A 20,847-nucleotide genomic window follows, 5' to 3' on the forward strand; every position below is an offset into this window, starting at 1 on the left:
TGGTTCCAGCCACGAAGGGGAGCGAGAAGGGAACAGGAATGAGACAGTGAGACTGGGCACGGGGCGAGGGAGGCACAGGGAGGCATGGCAGAAACTGCGAGCATAGACGATGGGATGGGTTAAAGAATAAGATATTATATTCTTCGAGTCTTTCGGTAAAGCCACGTAGATAGAATTACAAAAAATATCACGACGTTTCGATCGCAACGCAAGCAATCGTCATCAGGTGAAAAAAATAGCGAGAGAGCTGCTGAGGCAGGATGTTATAAAGGCTTGAGATGGGTGTAGCCCAAGGGTCATAAGCGAAGTGGGTGGGGCTGGTGAAGCCCAAACCATTCAGGGCTACGTCGACCTGGGCAATGATATCATCAACTGGGATGTGTTTAGGGGTGACTGCGAAATTCAATCCTTTAGCTGGAACCGATTTTAGGCTGTGGGAAATTGGGCTGTTACTCTGATTGATAACAATCTTATCACCATATTCTTAGCTCTTTCGGCAAAGTCACGTTGAAGGGAAACAATAAAATAATAAAATATATATAAAACAATAAAAATTCTCACGACGTTTCGACCATAACGCAAACGGTCATCATCAAGTGTGAAAAACCAACGGCAAGAAACATTTGAAAGAAGTGTCGGTTCGCATTTAGTTATTTATTTTAAAACGGTTTATTTATTTATTTATAAAAACGTTAGCGCCACGCGCAGCGATTTGGCAGTTTATTTAGAAAAAGAGGGATGACATTGTAGTCCTCGCAGCTGACAAGGGCAATGCTACTGTCATCATGGATAAAATAGAATATAACAACAAAATTAAAGAATTACTCGACGATGGTAGCTACACAAAAATAAAAAGAGATCCCACCAACAGCCTCGTCACACAAACCAATAAAATAATTTCTGATTCAACTGCATTAATTGATCAATCTAAACAGTTTTCGTTGAAACCTTCTGCTGCCAGGCCACCAAGATTATACGGCTTACCAAAAATACATAAAGTAGATACACCCCTTCGTCCCATCGTCTCTACTATCAACTCCCCCACCTACAAACTGGCTCGTTTTTTGTCTAAAATCCTGCGTCCTTTCACTGGAAAAACCACCTCTGCGGTACAAAATTCTACTCACCTGGTATCGACAATCAAGGGTATTTCCCTGTCCCCAGACGACCTGCTTGTCAGTTTTGATGTAGTTTCCTTATTCACCAAAGTTCCTGTATCTGACACCATCGCAATCATTGAAGACTTGGTTCATCAAGGACTAAACCCTGAGGTACCCCCCCTGGTGAGACACTGTTTAACCAATACATACTTCACTTGGAATGGAACTTTCTACAAACAAACTGAGGGCACCCCAATGGGCTCCCCCCTATCTCCGGTTATAGCTAACATTTTCATGGAGAAATTTGAGACTGACACCATCCAGACTGCCACTCTGCGCCCAACCTTATGGAAGAGGTACGTGGATGACACTTTTGTCATCTGGCCACATGGCCGGCCTGCTCTAGACCAATTCTTCGACCACATCAATTCCATACACCCAGCCATCAGATTTACCATGGAAGTCGAAAAAGATGGCAAGCTACCTTTTTTGGATGTCCTAATAAAAAAGAGACCTGATGGTTCAATGAGCCACTCTGTCTACAGGAAAGCTACCCATACGGATGCTTATCTGAAACCGGATTCCCACCACCATCCATCACAGAAGAATTATCTCATCAAGACTCTGTACCATAGAGCCCAATGCATATCCGACCAGGAACACATAGGCAGTGAACTCAAGCACGTACACCAAGCTCTTAAGGCTAATGGTTACTCCGACTATACAATCCGCAAAGCTATCACTCAAACCATGAAGAAGGACCCTCTTGAGGAGCCTTTCAAAACCATCACTTTACCCTACATTGCGGGGATCACAAAAAAGATCTCCAAAATCTTGAATAAACACAAGATCCAGGTCCGTTTCAACACATTACATAAAATCCGTAATCTGGTTCCGTCTGTAAAAGATGTGATTCCGGACATACAGTACCCTGGTGTCTACAAGCTAAGTTGCCTCTGTGGTAGTAGTTACATTGGAGAAACCAAACGCCATGTCTCGGACCGCATTCGTGAACACAAAGCAGACCTTAAACACGGTAGGACCAACACCTCGGCCGTGGCAGATCATTGTTATAATTCTGTAGGCTCACATGACATTGACTTCTCCAAGACAGAGGTTCTTTGTAAGCCATCTGGCTACCATGAGAGATTCGTTCATGAGGCTATCCACATATACAAGCACAGAGACAATTTCAACCGAGAAGATGGATTCTGGCTTAGCAATCATTGGAAGGATTTGAAAAACCATTTCAGGTCTTAATTGATTGTTCACGCTTACAGTGGCTTTCAGACAGCATACATACATTTTTCATCTCCCCCCTCCTCTTTTCAGAACATAGATGGACTCGTCCTTCTAAATAAACTGCCAAATCGCTGCGCGTGGCGCTAACGTATTTATAAATAAATACACCGCTTTCAAACAAGCAAATAAATAAATAAATAAAAAATTCGATCCAACACTTCTTTCAAATGTTTCTTGTCGTTGGTTTTTCACACCTGATGATGACCGTTTGCGTTATGGTCGAAACGTCGTGAGAATTTTTGTTGTTTTATATATATTTTATTATTGTATTGTTTCCCTTCAACGTGACTTTACCGAAAGAGCTAAGAATATGAATTACTGCAGTCACGAAAGCTTTAAATCAAAATTTAATCTTATCACCGTTTAACTTTTTAACGTGTGGATCTGGCTTCTTCTTGGACAGGAAGGTTGAACTTCAACTAGACACTTTAGACAAGACTCTCTTGCAATCACACTTAACGTTGACAGAAAAAAATGTCTACATCTGATTGGGAACATGCAGATAACATGACTACCTCGACAGCCGCCTCAATGTCAGCTAAATGCAAAGATAACCTGATTGCCAAGTTCAACCTCCTGATGACGATTGCTTGTGTTGCGATCGAAACGTCGTGATTTTTAAAAATGATTTTCTCTATCTACGTGGCTTTACCGAAAGACCCAAAGAATATGAATTCCTGCAGTCACAAAAGCTTTAAGTCAAGATTTTAATCAAGATATGAGTGAAGCTAGATAGGGCGGGGCAAGACCATGGATCAGATCAAATCAAATGACTGCTCTTGCTGTCGTCGTCGTCATCGTTGTTTTTGTCAGAGGCAGTGGTGACTAGTAAATAGCCGGAGTGAGCGAGCGATGGGAGCGTGACGGTTACCGGTGAAGGGCTGGGCGGCGCCCTCGACGTTGAAGGTCTGCGTGCCGACCTTCGTCAGGTCCACGTTGACGTCCGGGCAGGTGAGGAACTCCTTCAGCGTTTTGCTCAACTCGAAGATCTTGGCCGTCACTCCCTCGGGCGCCGGCCCTGCCACGCAAGCGCGCGGTTCAGTCCAACGGCGGCGAAAGATAAAAGTAAATGAAGTGTTCGACGTGGACGAGCGCCATCACCGCATGACGTTGGAACAAAACAGTCGCTACGACCTTAACAAGCTATTTGAAATTTTACCAGGTAAGGCCCATTGAGCTATATAGCTATTTTTCAGAAGCGACCTGGTCTCAAATGATAGCCCAATGAAGTGGCTTATCACGTGGAAATTTATAAATATGGAGGGGAAAAAGCGTAGAAGCCGGAGAAAAATCCACATGACCACTGGGAGAGAGACATGAAAACTCCAAATATACAATAGGTGTCAGGGTCGGGATTGAACCCACGACCTCCTGCATACCAGGCGAGGTAGTTAACATCTCGCCACCGTGACTTTGACTGGGAGCCACCGTACAAGAAACGGCAGCGCGGTCAAGTCAAGTCAATTTGTAATTCTGTTTAAACACGTGGGCGCACTATCCGGCGCAAACCCGCCACCCGGACAGCACGGGGAAGGTAGCGACCTCCATTGGCCGTGTTGAACTTAATGCCAAAGTCTCCGTTGGGGCCGCCGGGGTTGTGGCTCGCCGTCAGGATGATCCCTCCGACCGCCTTGCGCTTGCGGATGAGGTTGGACACGGCCGGGGTGGAGAAGATGCCTTTCTGTCCGATCACCAGCCGCCCAATCTGCAGTAAATCACCATCGCCATAATCATCATCATAATCACCACCACCATCGCCATCATCAAGAGATCGCGTTTACTGAGATGAAGAGGTCATCGCGGCCGATTCCGATGGCGTTAACAACGCCAAGCTCCATGGGAACGGATGACAGCACAGCACGAGACACACGGTACAAATGAGACAATACAAATCTAAATAAATTCTAGAATCGAATCGTTAGCCCGAGGCATGGGGGGGTGTGGGTGGGGTGTGAATCGTGTGACGGGTGGCGGAGGAGCCACCAGCACCACGGTTGAGAACCGCTCCCGCGCGACGCATTCTATAAGCGGCGCGGTAAATCAGGGAGCAGTGCGGAACCCCCTTTTTGCAGAGCATCCGCGCGTTAATTTTAGCCACGTCACCGCCTCGGAAAGGTCAGTGCTATACACGTTCGCCGCTAGTGCACGCCGTGCCAAGACCCCCGCACGGATCTGGGAGAAATACACTTTGGGAGATACCATTTCATTGACAAGAGATTTTTTTTGCCGGAGGGCACATTCTGTAAGCATTAGCAGCACCAACCTTTTTTCATTTTTTTTATTTCAGCAGGTAAGGCCCACTGAGCTACGTAACTCTTTTTCAGAAGCCGTCTGGCCACAAATGATAGCCCAACGGAAGTGGCTTATCACGTAGAAGTTTATAGCAGCCAAATACTCAAAACGTACGTTGATTCTAAATGTGGAGGTAAAAACCGGAGGGCCGGGAGAAAAATCCACGCGACCAACAGGGGGAAAACACAGCGAACATGCAAACTCTAAATATACAGCAGGCGTCAGTCACGATTGAAACCACGACCTCCTGCACACTAGGCGAGGTAGTTAACATCTCCCCACTGGGGTGGACGCTGGCCTCGACCGCGAACATCTGCCACACCAAAGCGGCTGAACGCGCTCCGGCCCAGCCAGCCGGTCGGGCCGTAGCGCGTCCGTCTCTGTCCTGCGAGGAGCAGACGGTGGGCGGCGAGCACCGGACACACGCTTGCGCTGTTGTTCCGGAGACCGCGAGATCAATGATCGACGTTCGGTCGCCGCGCTGTCGGCATTCGTCGCGATTTCTCACTTAACGGAGTGGGCCGCGTGAAGGCTGCTGCCACCTTCCACCTCCACGCCATAAAACGACGCAATGCCCGATCCGCAAATACGACGGCGACATCACACCGATGGCACTCTCGCTGCTCCTGACGCGGTTATCTGGCTCGACCACCTCAATGTGAAATTATAATTTGCCGCTCTGCATCTGCATCAGCCGTACAAAAGAAGAAGAAGAAGAAGACCGGACACGCACGGCACGCGCACACGCACGGCACGTACTCCGTTGGCCGCCGAGATGCGCGCGATGAGGGCAATGGCGTGGTGCATGTAGAAGCGGCCGTCCCCGCCGCATAGCAGGGTGGCCCCGGTTCTCTCGCCGGGCTCCAGGGAGCCCAGCACGGCCTGCACGAAGTTCTCCGCGTAGTGCTCCTTGCTCTGGAAGACGGAGACGCGCTTGCGCAGGCCGCTGGTGCCGGGCTTCTGGTCATCGTACGGCTTGGTCGGTACCCGCACCACCTTGTGAGCTGCCATGGTTGACCGGCGACCTGCGAAGAGCGCGTAAAGACGTTGACCGGTCGATTCCGCGCGTGTCCGTGTGTGTGTGTGTGTACGTCAAACCCGGCGACATGAGTTTGATTCCCGCTCACGGCTACCAACACCAGTGACGATGATCTGAACCAGTCGTAGGCATTCCCCTAGGCTGACTCAGCCTCAAATGAGCACCTGGTGCGGTGTGTAAACATCACTACTGGGGAGACAAAGGCGGTCGGGAATGGTGCTGTCCACCCACCCCCTCGTGTACCGTTCCGGCCTTCATAGGTACTCGCTAACAGCACTTGCCCCAACAATCTATTGAAGCTATATGGGGAATCTTTGTCTTTATATGTCCAAGCGGTAACACAGCGGTTAGCACACTGCGCTCCAAACCCGCTGACACAAATTCGATTCCCGCCCACGGCTACCAACACCAGTGACGATGATCCAAACGGGTTCTGGGCATTCCCCTAGGTTGAACATATTTCAGCCATACATAAGCGTAGAGTGTTCTTCCCATTATCACCAATGTATGTATGTTGAATTTATTTAGCACCGTACGTAGCCAACCGTGCTCATCGACTCCTGTGCCTGTATATAATGTGGGTATCAGTCTTACACATGTAGTATATCAATTATGCAAGTACAGTAAAACCTTGGATTGCGAGCATAAATCGTTCCGGAAAAAACGTGCTTGTAATCCAAAGCACTCGTATATCAAAGCACTCGTATATCAGTTGTGATCACGTGACGCTCGGCAGACAAAGCGTATACACGTACTACTACTCGTATTGCAAGACCCTAGCTCGTTTATCAAATTATTGTTTATTTAAATGTTTTGCTCGTCTTGCAAAACACTCGCAGACCAAGTTACTCGCGATCCAAGGTTTTACTGTAACGACACAATTTCTGACTGCACTATGCAGTATGCCTATTAGTCCAGTCATGAAATGCACATTCTAAATCAGGCTTTTGTTTACTGTAACGTTTGCATGACTCTTTAACGTGTATTTAGGATATTGTAGAAATGTACATCTACCCTATATGTGTATATGTCCGTGCGGATATCAAGACGCAGACGTTTTAAAAAAAATGTATTTTTGATGATAAGTCCCGTGCATTAGGATCATCAGCTGTTTTACGACCAGATTTACCGCAATACGTGAGCTGCATTAAATGTACTGTACATACTCAATGTGGCATCACACTTAAAACTCGCACGCAAAGTCCCTTATTGCCTGTCCACAGTCCTAAAGCCAGAGATGGCAACTCCACGTTCATATGGCAAGGATGAGTCGCCCCAGAGGAAAACCACTGCTGTCGATTTCTCATAAAGTGGTACTCGAATCATGCACCCCAGTGTGATGAAGGGCTGACATGACCCCAATTTACTGACAACACATTGATATATTGAGTACATTGCCACAGAATGTGCAGTGGTATGCATTATGCAGGATATCCATTTGTAGATACCCCACTAAAATGCAGTAGAGAGTAAGTGGGAGGTTACTGCATTGGAAGTGACGGTTTAATGTCAAAGCCTCTCACCAATCCCAATCGAAATAGTTTAACTATCCTCGTCCAAGATGCAGAGCCATCACGTTCACAATACTCAACCATGTACGGAAAGGAAGGTTAAAAAGGTCACGAGCTATCGGTAGGATATCTATACACGGATCACGCTTCGTGTACATAACTACCCTTGTTACTAGCATTCTGCGCACGTTGCGTTCCTGACATGCATTTTGCACACCGCAGTGACAACCCCGAAGAACATGCAACACGCGAACACGCAACGAACATATGGCTGTGATGCGAATCGTGGCTCTCAAACAATACTTGCCAGTAACCAACCTCTCAGTGTAAAACACGAAGTCCTGAATTACAGTCCCAATTGGCTGACGCTAAACCACCTCTGGATCACAATTGCCCGGAATCGGAATATTTTTTCTCCTGGAGGAATCCGATGAGCTGTAATGCTTTTTTTTCTCTTTCACAGATGTCCAGTGAAATGTACATCCGAAATCGTGAAATACAGGTACAACAACGGATCTTGATGACGACGATGACGATAACAACAACGATAATGACATTGCTTGCCTGAGTTCAATGAGTCTTGTCTTGCAAACTCCTGCACCCACAGTGGCAACTGAGGACTGTGCACCGACTTTCTGTGCATATATAGCGTACACACATACAGCACTGGCTTCTAAATATAAAGTCAGCCTGCGTCTGCAACGATGACATTTGACTCGACGAATGTATCCCTGGACGCACACCCTCGCCCAACCCCCTACTACCAACCACTGTCACCACCAGCCTCGGCCGTGGCCAATCCACTGCTGGATGAAGATACCGCCCTCCCCAACCTGGTGATCACAGCTGAGATGCCAATAATTATTACTGTCCGTACAGCATCGCGATGCGTGCACGCAAGAACTCTCCGCAATCGCTTCCATCTCCCTTCGCGGACGAGCTCCGTGCTCCATTCCTTTGGCGGCAACTCCAGAGCTACTCTCGACCATCGGACGTCTTCCTGCCTAGCAGGCGTGCCCTTTGCAATGAGCCCACTTTTCTGAAAGGCTTCAATGACGGTCACTCAAATCTCTGCGCTGTGTCGTCAACACTCCACCGTGTTCCTCTTTCCGATTTCACCAAGCACACACAGACTCTGAAATGTTTCACCAATTCAATGTGGACTGTTCTATATTTTGATTTAAAGCTTTCGTGACTGCAGGGGATTCATATTTTTGGTTCTTTCGGTAAAGTCACGTAGAAGGGAAACGATAAAAAATAAAAATATTAAAAAAGCAATACAATTCTCACGACGTTTCGACTGCAACACAAGCAATCATCATCAGGTGTGAAAACTACAACAAGAAAATTTGAAAAAAGTGGCTTTCAGACCGCATCCATTATTTTTCGTCTCCCCCCTCCTCTTTTCCGAACATAGATGGACTCATATTCTTAGTTTTTTCGGTAAAGTCACGTTGAAGAGAAACAACAAAATAACAAAATATATATAAAACAATAAAAATTCTCACGACGTTTCGACCATAACTCAAACGGTCGTGAGAATTTTTATTGTTTTATATATATTTTGTTATTTTGTTGTTTCTCTTCAACGTGACTTTACCGAAAAAACTAAGAATATGAATTACTGCAGTCACGAAAGCTTTAAATCAAAATAGATGGACTCGTCCATCTGAATAACTGTCAAATCGCTCTCCGTGGTGCTAACGTTAAAAATAACCGCCACTTTGTTCAAATTTTCTTGCTGTGGTTTTCACACCTGATGATGGTCGCTTGTGTTGCGGTCCAAACGTCGTGAGAATTTTATTGTTTTTCATATTTTTATTATTTTATTGTTTCCCTTCTACGTGACTTTACCGAAAGAACCAAGAATATCTTCTATATTATTGGAAGATATATACTGTAGGAATATATATTCCAGCTCAATTGCCCCTCAAATTATGTAAACTAACCTCGCCAGGTACGCTGGAGGTCGTGGGTTCGATCCTGACCCCTGACGCTGTTTATTCCTGGATTTTCCTGTTGCGCGTAGTCGCTTTAAGACGTTTCTTTGTTCGTGTTTTTGTTTGTTGCGGTTGCACCCGAGTCAAGAGCCACATGGCTCACAGGGTTATACCTAATACATGAAACTGAAAACTGACGCCTGCTGTATATTTGTGGTTTGCGTGTCTCTCTCTCTCGCTCTCTCTCTCCCCGTGGTCGCGTGGATTTTTCTCCGGGTCCTCCGGTTTTTCCCTCCACGTTTAGAATCAACATCGCCACGCGTTTCGAATATTATTTGGCCGCTGTACATGTCCACACGACAGGCCACTTTGTTGAGCTACCATTTGTGGCCAGGTCGCTTCTGAAAAATAAGTTAATAGAGCTCAGTAGGCTTGACATAGTAGTGAATTTCTTACCCATCCCATACTTTGCAGTGCTATCGTGTTTTTTTTTATTGTTTGTTCTAACGTTCTGATCCCGTGCCCCTACTGGACATATGTGAAAAAAAGATCTTTATAGCTCGTCGGATTTCTCCAGTACAAATGCATACAGTATTCTGATTCCGAAAACAATTGTGTCACATATTCTTAGGTTTTTCAGTAAAGTCACGTAGATAGGTTCAAATATTTTTTTTCTTTGAAACCTATCTACGTGACTTGACCGAAATTTTCTTTGAACCTATGGGGCCGTCCATAAATGACGTCACGATATTTTAGATGTTTTTGACCCCCCCCCTCAAATGACGTCACAAAGCTCTGCTCCCGACCCAAAAAAATCACGCTTCAAATCGCTTTAAACTATTGTCATTGTAGTGCGTATTTCATGTGACGCTGCAACCTGATGTTGTAGGAGAAAACATTTATTAAAAAGTCTATTTAATTAAGTAGAACGTGTTGCCTATATTTATTTAAAGTTGCGCATTTTGATGTGACGTCACACTTCTCACCCCCCCACCCCCTTCGTCACACACCGTCACAAATGTCTGACCCCCCCCCCCCCCAGGTGCGTGACGTCATTTATGAACGGCCCCGATCTACGTGTTTTACCGAAAGACCCAAGAATATGAATTCCTGCAGTCACGAAAGCTTTAAGTCAAGACGTTATTGTGTCACACTGAGCTACGCGTATAGCACTTGACCACATCGATGCAATTGAAACGCACCGCGTGATCGGGGAGGTGAAAATGCCCTTCAAAAGACTATCCACTGCTAGTCTGTTTCACACGTGTGCTAGGTGTACCGTACACACACACACGAGACACGCACACAGACGACAGAGAGACAGAGGCACTCACCGCTGTGACACCACCACACTACACACACACCACACTCACACACCACGCACTCACCACACACACACCACACACTACACACTCACCACACCGCACTCGCACACCACACACTCACCACACACTCACCACCACACACACATTACTCACACCACACACACACACCACACACACACCACACACCCACACCCACACACCACGCACACCACACACACACGCCACACACACACACCACACACACACACCACACACACATTACTCACACCACACACACACACCACACACTCCACACACACCACACCACACACCCACCCACACACCACGCACACCACACACACGCCACACACACACACCACACCACACACACACACCACACACACACCACACACAGACACCACACACACACCACACACACCACACGCACACACCACACACACACCACGCACACACCACACACACACCACACACACACCACACACACCACAAACACACACCACACACACACTCACCACACACACACACCACACACCCCACACACACAACACACACACTCACACACACCACACACACACCACACACACACTCACCACACACACCACACAGACCACACACACACCACACACACACCACACCACACACACACCACACACTCACCACACACTCACCACCACACACACATTACTCACACCACACACACACCACACACTCCACACACACCACACACACACCACACCACACACCCACTCACACACCACGCACACCACACACACGCCACACACACACACCACACCACACACACACACCACACACACACCACACACAGACACCACACACACACCACACACACCACACGCACACACCACACACACACCACGCACACACCACACACACACCACACACACACCACACACACCACAAACACACACCACACACACACTCACCACACACACACACCACACACCCCACACACACAACACACACACTCACACACACCACACACACACCACACACACACTCACCACACACACCACACAGACCACACACACACCACACACACACCACACCACACACACACCACACACTCACCACACACTCACCACCACACACACATTACTCACACCACACACACACACCACACACTCCACACACACCACACACACACCACACCACACACCCACCCACACACCACGCACACCACACACACGCCACACACACACACCACACCACACACACACACCACACACACACCACACACAGACACCACACACACACCACACACACCACACGCACACACCACACACACACCACGCACACACCACACACACACCACACACACACCACACACACCACAAACACACACCACACACACACACACACCACACACCCCACACACACAACACACACACTCACACACACCACACACACACCACACACACACTCACCACACACACCACACAGACCACACACACACCACACACACACCACACCACACACACACCACACACTCACCACACACACCACACACACACCACACACACACCACACACACACACTCACCACATACACACCACACACACCACACACTCACCACACACACACCACACACACTACACACACAGACACCACACACACACCACACACACACACAACACACCACACACACACCACCACACACACCACACCACACACACACACCACACACACACACCACACACACCACACTCACACACACCACACACACCACACACTCACCACACACACACCACACACACTACACACACAGACACCACACACACACCACACACACACACCACACACACACACCACACACCACCACACACACCACACCACACACACCACACCACACACACCACACACCACACACACACCCCACACACTCACCACACACACACCACATACACACACCACATACAACACACACTCACACACACCACACCACACACCACACACACACCACACACACCACACACACACACACCACACACACCACACACACACACCACACACACACACACCACACACACACTACACACCACACACACCACACACACACACCACACACACACCACACTCACCTTGGCAATGTCGGCAGCGTCGCACTGCAAGCACGGATCGCAGGCCGCGGTGCGGCTGGAGGAGTGACGTCACGGCTGGAGGAGTGACGTCATGGGCGGACTGTTCCTTCTCGCCTTGTGGCGGGCAGGGGGAGGAGAGGCTTTTGACGTTGATGTTGATTTTGTTTAAATAGGATGTTTGGGTGTGTGTGGATGTGTGTGTGTGGGTGTGTGTGTGTGGGTGTGTGTGTGGATGTGTGTGTGTGTGGATGTGTGTGTGTGGGTGTGTGTGTGGGTGTGTGTGTGGATGTGTGTGTGTGTGGGTGTGTGTGTGTGGATGTGTGTGTGGATGTGTGTGTGGGTGTGTGTGTGGTGTGTGTGGATGTGTGTGGATGGATGTGTGGGTGTGGATGGATGTGTGGGTGTGTGTGGATGTGTGTGTGTGTGGATGTGTGTGTGTGGATGTGTGTGTGTGGATGTGTGTGTGTGGATGTGTGTGTGGATGTGTGTGTGTGGATGGATGTGTGTGCGTGTGGATGGATGTGTGGGTGTGTGTGTGTGTGGATGTGTGTGTGGGTGTGTGTGTGGATGTGTAAGTGTGTGTGTGGATGTGTGGGTGTGTGTGTGGATGTGTGGGTGTGTGTGTGTGTGGATGTGTGTGTGGGTGTGTGTGTGGATGTGTGAGTGTGTGTGTGGATGTGTGGGTGTGTGTGTGGATGTGTGGGTGTGTGTGTGTGTATGTGAGGGTATTTTGTACCATCGGACACTCCACCCCCACATCTCCCAATCGGTGATGGGGCAGTTGTGGAGAGAGTGGAGAGTTTCCCATACCTGGGCAGTGTGCTTATGACCGGCTCCAGTTTAACAGCAGAGGTCTCACTCCGAATCAGTCGAGCGGCAATATCTTTTCATCGATTGCGTAACGCTGTGTGGAAGCTACCTGGTCTGTCGCTCCGCACTAAGCTTCAGGTCTTCTCGGCCACGGTCATTCCCTCCCTTTTCTACGCTTGCGAAACGTGGACCCCCCTAATGGAACATCTTGGCCGGTTAGAAACATTTAGGCTGGCCTGCCTACGATCCATCCTGGGTTTAACCAGACTGGATTGTGTGAGGAGCTCACAAATCCTCGAAAGATCTGGGCAAGGTCCCATCGGTGAGCTCCTCCGGCAGGCAAGGCTGCGTTGGCTAGGTCATGTAGCCCGCATGCCCAGTCACCGCATGCGGAAACAGCTTTTGTTCGGCCGGATCGAGGGGGCTAAACGGGCGCGGCACGGGCTAGAGAAGAGATGGAGTGATGTGGTACAGGAGGACGTGGAGCTGAGTGGACTTGCCGATGAGCGATACCAGCGGTGTCAAGGTCGGCCTCTGTGGAGGAGGCTCGTGAAGGACGCTACTGGGCAGTTGGAGGCAGTCGCCCTCCAACAACAACGGAGGGTGGAGGAGCGACGCTCACAACAACGAGCGGAGCGCCGGGTGGCTAAAGCACAGCAGGTTGGCACAGTAGGGGGCACAGGTGGTGCATCAGCCAGTCGTCTCAGTCAGTCGACCCGTTGCACCTGGGTCTGCCCCGTGACCTCCTGCCAGCGGGCGTTCGACACTTCACGTGGCCTCAAGGTGCACATGGCCTGGCACAAGCGTCGTGGTGACGTCACCGCCACTTAGTGGCGAATGGCGGTTGTTGTTGTTGTGTGTGTGTGGATGTGTGTGTGTGTGTGCAAAACAACCCCCTACCTCCTCGCGGTGCCGGACGGGCAACTCTGTCGTGGACAGTGCTGTTGGGAGAGGGCCAATTCCGATTGGCTCCTCCCCTCATGGCGTCTGTGACCACCACAGTGGCAAAACGGGGGCTCTGGACGGGTGCAAGGGGCTGGTAACCCCTCCACCTTCAAAAATGTACCACTAAACCACGTATAAAATATCTAACTAATAAGCTTGTGCCGTAGGCCCCGGGGGACAGGTATCTATGACGTCTCCTGGCCAAACCCCAATTGGCGGAGCCAGGAGATTGAATCTCTACCCTCAGGGCTCCTCCAGAAACAACGAAAAGCCACTACGTGTGGCCACGTGGAATGTTCGAACGCTCACTGTGGAGGAGAGGCTGCCACTCCTCTGTCAGGAGCTGGATCGGTACCGCCTGGATCTATGTGGCATTCAGGAGGTCCGGTGGACCGGTTCTGGCTCCTGCCATCATGAGGGGTGGACAGCCCTCTACTCGGGGCAGCAGATTGTCAAACAACAGGGTGTGGCTCTTCTTATGAATAAAAGAATGAAGGGGGCGTGGGAGTGTGGCGGTGAGGTGTGGGAAGCTGTAAGCCCCAGGCTACTTTGGGCTCGCCTTCCCATCAATCGGAGGCGAGGAGTGATGGTCGTGGTTACTTATGCCCCCACCGAAGACGAACATCCGTGGAGTGATGCCGGCCAAGCCGATGAGTCAGATGCCTTCTATGACCTCCTGTCACAGGTGCTGGCTAAAGTGGCCCCTCGGGATAGAGTCATCTTGTTGGGTGACTTCAATGCCCGAGTGGGTCATGATGCTGGCACCTGGTCTGGAGTGATTGGAGGGCATGGGCCAGATCAGCTCAATAACAACGGTAGGAGGCTGCTAGATTTTTGTGCAGCCCATGGGCTTGTAATTACCAACACGCTGTTCCGGCATCGGCGCATCCACACAACATCATGGATGCATGCCGGGTCCAAGCAAGAACATCTGCTGGACTACATAGTGACGGAACAGCAGATGCGAGCCCATGTCCTTGACACCAGGACCTACCGTGGAGCTGATCTGCCCTCTGACCATCGACTTGTCATCTGTAAGATGCGCCTGCCATTCTTCCGCTCCGGTGGTGGGTGTACACCCAGGACCCCATTCCAACCTACAGTGGCCTGGTCTCAGTTATCTGATGAAAGTTGCAAGTGAGAATTCCATCATTGCCTGCGGCTGGGGTTGGCATCGTCCCCCACTCCTCCGGATGTCGAGGGTAAATGGGCGAGGTTTAGGACTGTCACTCATGCAGCTGCATTGGCTGCTTTGGGTACGCGGTCCAGACCTCCCCAGAGACCCTGGCTGACAGAGGAGGTGTTCAGGATAGTTGAGAAAAAGCGACAGGCCCACTGTCATCAGCTACAGAATCCCACGTCAGAGAATGAGGAGGCTTACCGCAGCCTTTGCTCGGAGGTTCGGAGAGCCGTGAGGCGCTGCAAGGATGGGTGGTGGTCGCGGGTTGCTGAGGAGATGGAGTCTGTCTCAGTGGCCCGCGATCACAAATCTCTATTTAACTCCATCAAAAAAGTAACCTGCAGCACCACACCTATTACCATCATTAGGGAAAAAAACGGTGATCCAATCTCCGACCCCCAGGAACAGGTTTGCAGATTTGCTGAGCATTTATGTGAGGTCCTGGGGGAGGGAAAATCCTTCAGCCAAAAAAACATCGTGGCACAAAGTGAGGATGACCCTGCTGAGGCTGCGGTGCCTCAAATATTGGAAGAAGTCACCCCCTGTGAGTGGCTGGCTGAGGTGCCATCTGCTGAGGAAGTATTGAAGGCGATCCGGAGTCTGAGACCAGGAAAGGCAGCGGGCAGAGATGATCTCCCAAGCGAAATGCTGAGGGAGGGTGGCGTTTGTGCACAGACTGCCCTATATGACATCATAACAACAGTCTGGACCAATGGACGGGTTCCGCAGGATTGGAAGGATGCTCTGGTGGTCCCCCCTCTTTAAGAAGGGGGACCACACAGACTGTAACAACTACAGGGGCATCTCACTCCTCAGTGTGCCGGGAAAGGTCCTGGCAAGGATTATTCAACATCGCCTTGCCAGGCACGCTGAGGAGAGGCTTGCGGAGCCCCAATGTGGTTTCAGAAAAGGGCGGTCCTGCACAGATCCATATTTTCTGTCCGTCTGCTACAGCAGAGGTGTAGGGAATTCCAGCAAGACCTACATCTCTGCTTTATTGACCTGGTCAAGGCCTATGATACCATCAGTAGGCCTGGGCTCTGGGTTGTTCTTCATGCTTTTGGAGTACCTGACCCTCTGCTCACGATCATTAAGGACCTTCATGATGGTGAGCGGGCCCGGGTAAAACTACGTGGCCGGGAGTCAGAGCCATTCCCTGTACACCTTGGGGTGCGACAGGGATGTCCTCTGGCTCCCACATTATTTAACATCTATTTTGACCGCGTAGTTCGTGAAGCCTTCAATAGCTGTACCGGGGGACTCTCCATATGGTACAGATATAATGGGAGGCTGATCGATGCCCGGGTGCGGTCAAGGGATGGCTCCCTATTGCTCAACCACGTTATGTATGCTGATGATTTGGTAATAGCTGCTCATTCAGAGGAGGAGTTGGAGACGCTGCTGCTGAGACTGGAGCGTGCCACTATGAGATGGGGCCTTACCATCAGCCCCACCAAAACTAAGCACCTGCCTGGGTATTTTGTACCATCGGACACTCCACCCCCACAACTCCCAATCGGTGATGGGGCAGTTGTGGAGAGAGTGGAGAGTTTCCCATACTTGGGAAGTGTGCTTATGACCGGCTCCAGTTTAACAGCAGAGGTCTCACTCCGAATCAGTCGAGCGGCAATATCTTTTCATCGGTTGCACAACGCTGTGTGGAAGCTACCTGGTCTGTCGCTCCGTACTAAGATGCGCTTCTGGGTTTAAATGGGGATGTACCATTAGCATCGATGGGGGGTGGTGGTGGGGATGGGGGGTGGGGATCGGGGGTTGGGTGGGGGAGATAGGGGGTGGGGTAGGGGGTTAGGTGGGTGTGTGTGGGTGTTAGCGTGAGTGGGGGGGGGGTTAGCGTGAGTGGTGGGGGGGGATAGGGGGGTGATGGGGGGTGGGGGTCATAGGAGGTGGGTGTGTGGGGGGTATGGGGGGGCGAGGTGTGAGAGTTTTTCAATGATCTTGCATCGCTGCAGTGATGACCGCGTGCGAGTTTTGTATGTCACGTCCGCCTGCGTCGTGCAGGGCTTTGTGCACTTGGGGGGCCGTCCATAAATGACGTCACACACCTAGGGGGGGGGGGGTCAGACATTTGTGACGATGTGTGACGCGGGGGGGGGGGGGTTAGAAATGTGACGTCACATCAAAATGCGCAACTTTAAATAAACACGTTCTACTTAATTAAATATACTTTTTAATAAATGTTTTCTCCTACAACATCAGAGTGCAGCGCCACATTAAATACGCACTACAATGACAATAGTTTAAAGCTATTTGAAGCATGTTTTATTTTGTGTGGGGGGGGGCAGAGCTTTGTGACGTCATATTTGAGGGGGGGGGTCTGACTTTTTGTGACGCCGTGTGACTAGGGGAAGGGGGTCAAAAATGGTCCAGAAATCGCGTGACGTCATTTATGGACGGCCCCTTTGCTGCTACAGTCTGTTCGAGGCTGCACGGGGGATCTTTGTCTTTGTTAGTGTCTGGGGGGGGGGCGTGTGGGGAACCGGCAGTGGAGTTGAGCCGCGCTACGAACCGAGCCACCCGAGTTCGAATCCCGCTCCTGAACCCCTAGATCGACTCAGCCTCAAACGGGTACCCGGTGCGGTGTGTATCAAACATCGCCGGCTGGGGAGACAAAGGCGGCCGGGCGTGTTGCTGGCCACCCCCACCACCCGTTTGGTGTACCGCCAACAGCACTTTCCCCGCCAGTCTGTTGAAGGTCACACACGGGGGGTGGTGGAGGTGGCATCTTTAGTGCGTGGTGTCGCGTAGCTGCACTCACTCGAGTGGCCAGCCACGACCCTCCCCCATACTCAAGGGGGGTTGGTGGGGCACGTTCGGGAATATGTCAAGAAGTGACCTTGGCAAGCCCCTTGCTCGGCTATTCCATGCACCAGTGTGACATTCTCCGTATTATTGTTATTTTCTGTTTTAATTAACCCGGTTTTCAATATTGGCGAAGGAGCAATGCTGGCTTAGCTGTGAACGGCCAATCGTATAAACACCTTAAAGTCTAGACTTGACTGCAGGAATTCAAATTCTTGGGTATTTCGGTAAAGTCACGTAGATAGGTTCAAAGAAAATAACAAAATATAACAATATTTTGTTATAATAACAAAATATAACAATATTTTTTGTTATTTTCTTTGAACCTATCTACGTAACTTTGCCGAAAGACCAAAGAATACACCTTAAAGTCTTAAAGGGTACACTTACTGCACACCTATCAACCCCTTATCAGTGCCCTACCTTATTACAGACCAATTCGGACCTTATTTGGTCACCCCGTGACCCTTTTAAATCTCAACGTTCGTCCTACAAAGTCCCATCACAAGGAAGAAACACAAACAAATACAGTAAAACCTTGGATTGCGAGTAACTTAGTCTGCGAGTGTTTTGCAAGATGAGCAATTTTTTTAAATAAATATTAATTATAAACGAGTGAAGGTCTTGCAATACGAGTAGCACGTATATACGCTTTGTCTGCCTAGCGTCACGTGATCACAACTGATATACGAGTGCTTTGGATTACAAGCACGTTTCCGGAACGAATTATGCTTGCAATCCAAGGTTTTACTGTAGACAAAAAAAATGCGTTGCTCGTATTGAAACGGCTGTACGCCGTATGGACCTGAAAACTCAATTTCCTTGCACAAGAATACGGGGTAAACCGTATGGGATGACACGGTATGACTTCCTGTACTGTGTGTAATGGTTTGAGTACAACATTTTGCTGCTTCCCAAACGTGGGAATTCAACATACGGTGACACGTGAGCGTTGGTGAACACCGGTGACCAGCGTGGTGAAGTATGGTCAAACGACCTCTGAGCAGTGGACTGACAAGATGTATGTTGAACTTCTTTCGCACCGTACCTAGCCAACCGTGATCATTGGAGGTGCAGTGGACAACAAACTACAACATACAAAAGCAGTTCTAAAGCGATGAATTGAAGCAATTGGCGGGACCCCGGGGTTCCCGTCACTGCCCGAGGTGGTAAAAACCGCGTAGCGACACGAGCCTTGCTGCCTTACCGACAACACAACTAGCGGTCAATCGATTGGCCTCGTCGAGAGCTACTCGGGGACACTAAGTTTCGCAAAAAGTTGACAAATTACACAAACACGTTAAATTCACTGCCTGGGGGGCAGGCGGGGCTCGCCTTGGCAAAGAATCTGAGAATCGACGGCTGACCGGAGGGTGGCGGACGCCCCCCGGGGCTCGCGTTTGCCCGGTGGGGTGGTGCCCATCGTGTTGATCGCCGCCTGCTGGCGCTTGTTGTTGGTGCGAGTCTGGGCGGGCGGCGCGTTGCTGTCGGGATCACGAATGGGGCGGACTGAAGAAAAATAATTATTATTATTGACCTGATTTTTGCGGGACCCCGGGCTCCCGCCAAATGATTCAATTGTCAATTTAGTGTCGTGTATAGTAGTGTATAGCCTAGTGTGGTGTATCGTATTGTATAGTGTAGTGTGCATTGTAGTGTTTATTGTTGTGTATGTATGTTGAACTTCTTTTGCACCATACGTAGTCTTCACTCCAACGCTGTCCTCTGGACAGTCCGGTCCCTTCACCTGATGAAGGCCGTTTGTGTTGTGGCCGAAACGTCGTGATTTTTGTTATTTTATTTTTACCTACGTGACTTTACCGAATAGACGGCGTTCTTCTTACACGTCACTTGACAGGGCCTATCTCCCGCTCCACTCAGGGAGCTAAAACTAAACTCAACTTTTTAGTGTTGGTTCTTTCGGTAAAGTCACGTACAAGGGAAATAATAAAATAATACAAATAAAACAATAAGATTTATTTCCCTTCTACGTGGTGACTTTACCGAAAGAACCAAGAATATGAATCCCTGCAGTCACGAAAGCTTTGAATCGAAATTTAAACTAAACTATATGACTACTAGCCTATAGCCCGTCCAAGGACGAGTGTATTGCAGTTAAGGGGCCGTCCATAAATAACGTCTCGCGATTTTGACCCCCCCCCCTGGTCACACGGCGTCACAAAAAGTCAGACCCCCCCTCAAATATGACGTCACAAAGCTCTGTCCCCCCCCCCCCAAAATAAAACATGCTTCAAATCGCTTTAAACTATTGTCATTGTAGTGCGTGTTTAATGTGCCGCTGCACTCTGGTGTTGTAGGAGAAAACATTTATTAAAAAGTCTATTTACATCATTAGACCTCCTTTGCCAGTACCAAAATATAATAATAGGGGTTTTCCCCCTTTTTTCTGGCAAACAAAACTGAAACCTTGTTACAAGGATTCATGTCTGCATTAACCACAACACCTGCAGTCAAAATGCAAAA

The 20,847-nt window shown here is 49.4% G+C and overlaps 1 protein-coding gene across 2 annotated transcripts in view; it reads right to left on the bottom strand.

Annotated features, from left to right (window-relative positions):
- The window catches only part of PGM1 (phosphoglucomutase 1), a 30,428-nt gene extending 17,677 nt beyond the window's left edge, over positions 1–12,751 (bottom strand). Inside the window, exons 1-4 of one of the 2 annotated variants that reach the window (XM_076073984.1) lie at positions 12,609–12,751; positions 5,454–5,719; positions 3,945–4,107; positions 3,274–3,420 (exon numbers count right to left, since the gene is read on the bottom strand). In XM_076073984.1, the coding sequence (XP_075930099.1) occupies positions 3,274–3,420; positions 3,945–4,107; positions 5,454–5,705 (562 nt within the window). In that variant the 5' untranslated portion in view covers positions 5,706–5,719; positions 12,609–12,751. Of the gene's footprint in view, positions 1–3,273; positions 3,421–3,944; positions 4,108–5,453; positions 5,720–7,808; positions 7,955–12,608 lie in introns of those variants that run through there. The other variant, XM_032970666.2, reaches the window with a different exon arrangement.
- Between the last annotated feature and the right edge of the window lie 8,096 nt (positions 12,752–20,847).

The sequence above is a fragment of the Petromyzon marinus genome, chromosome 44 (assembly GCF_048934315.1).
Source record: "Petromyzon marinus isolate PM22_M1 ecotype Great Lakes invasive population chromosome 44, UKy_Petmar_22M1.pri1.0, whole genome shotgun sequence".
Lineage (NCBI taxonomy): Eukaryota > Metazoa > Chordata > Hyperoartia > Petromyzontiformes > Petromyzontidae > Petromyzon > Petromyzon marinus.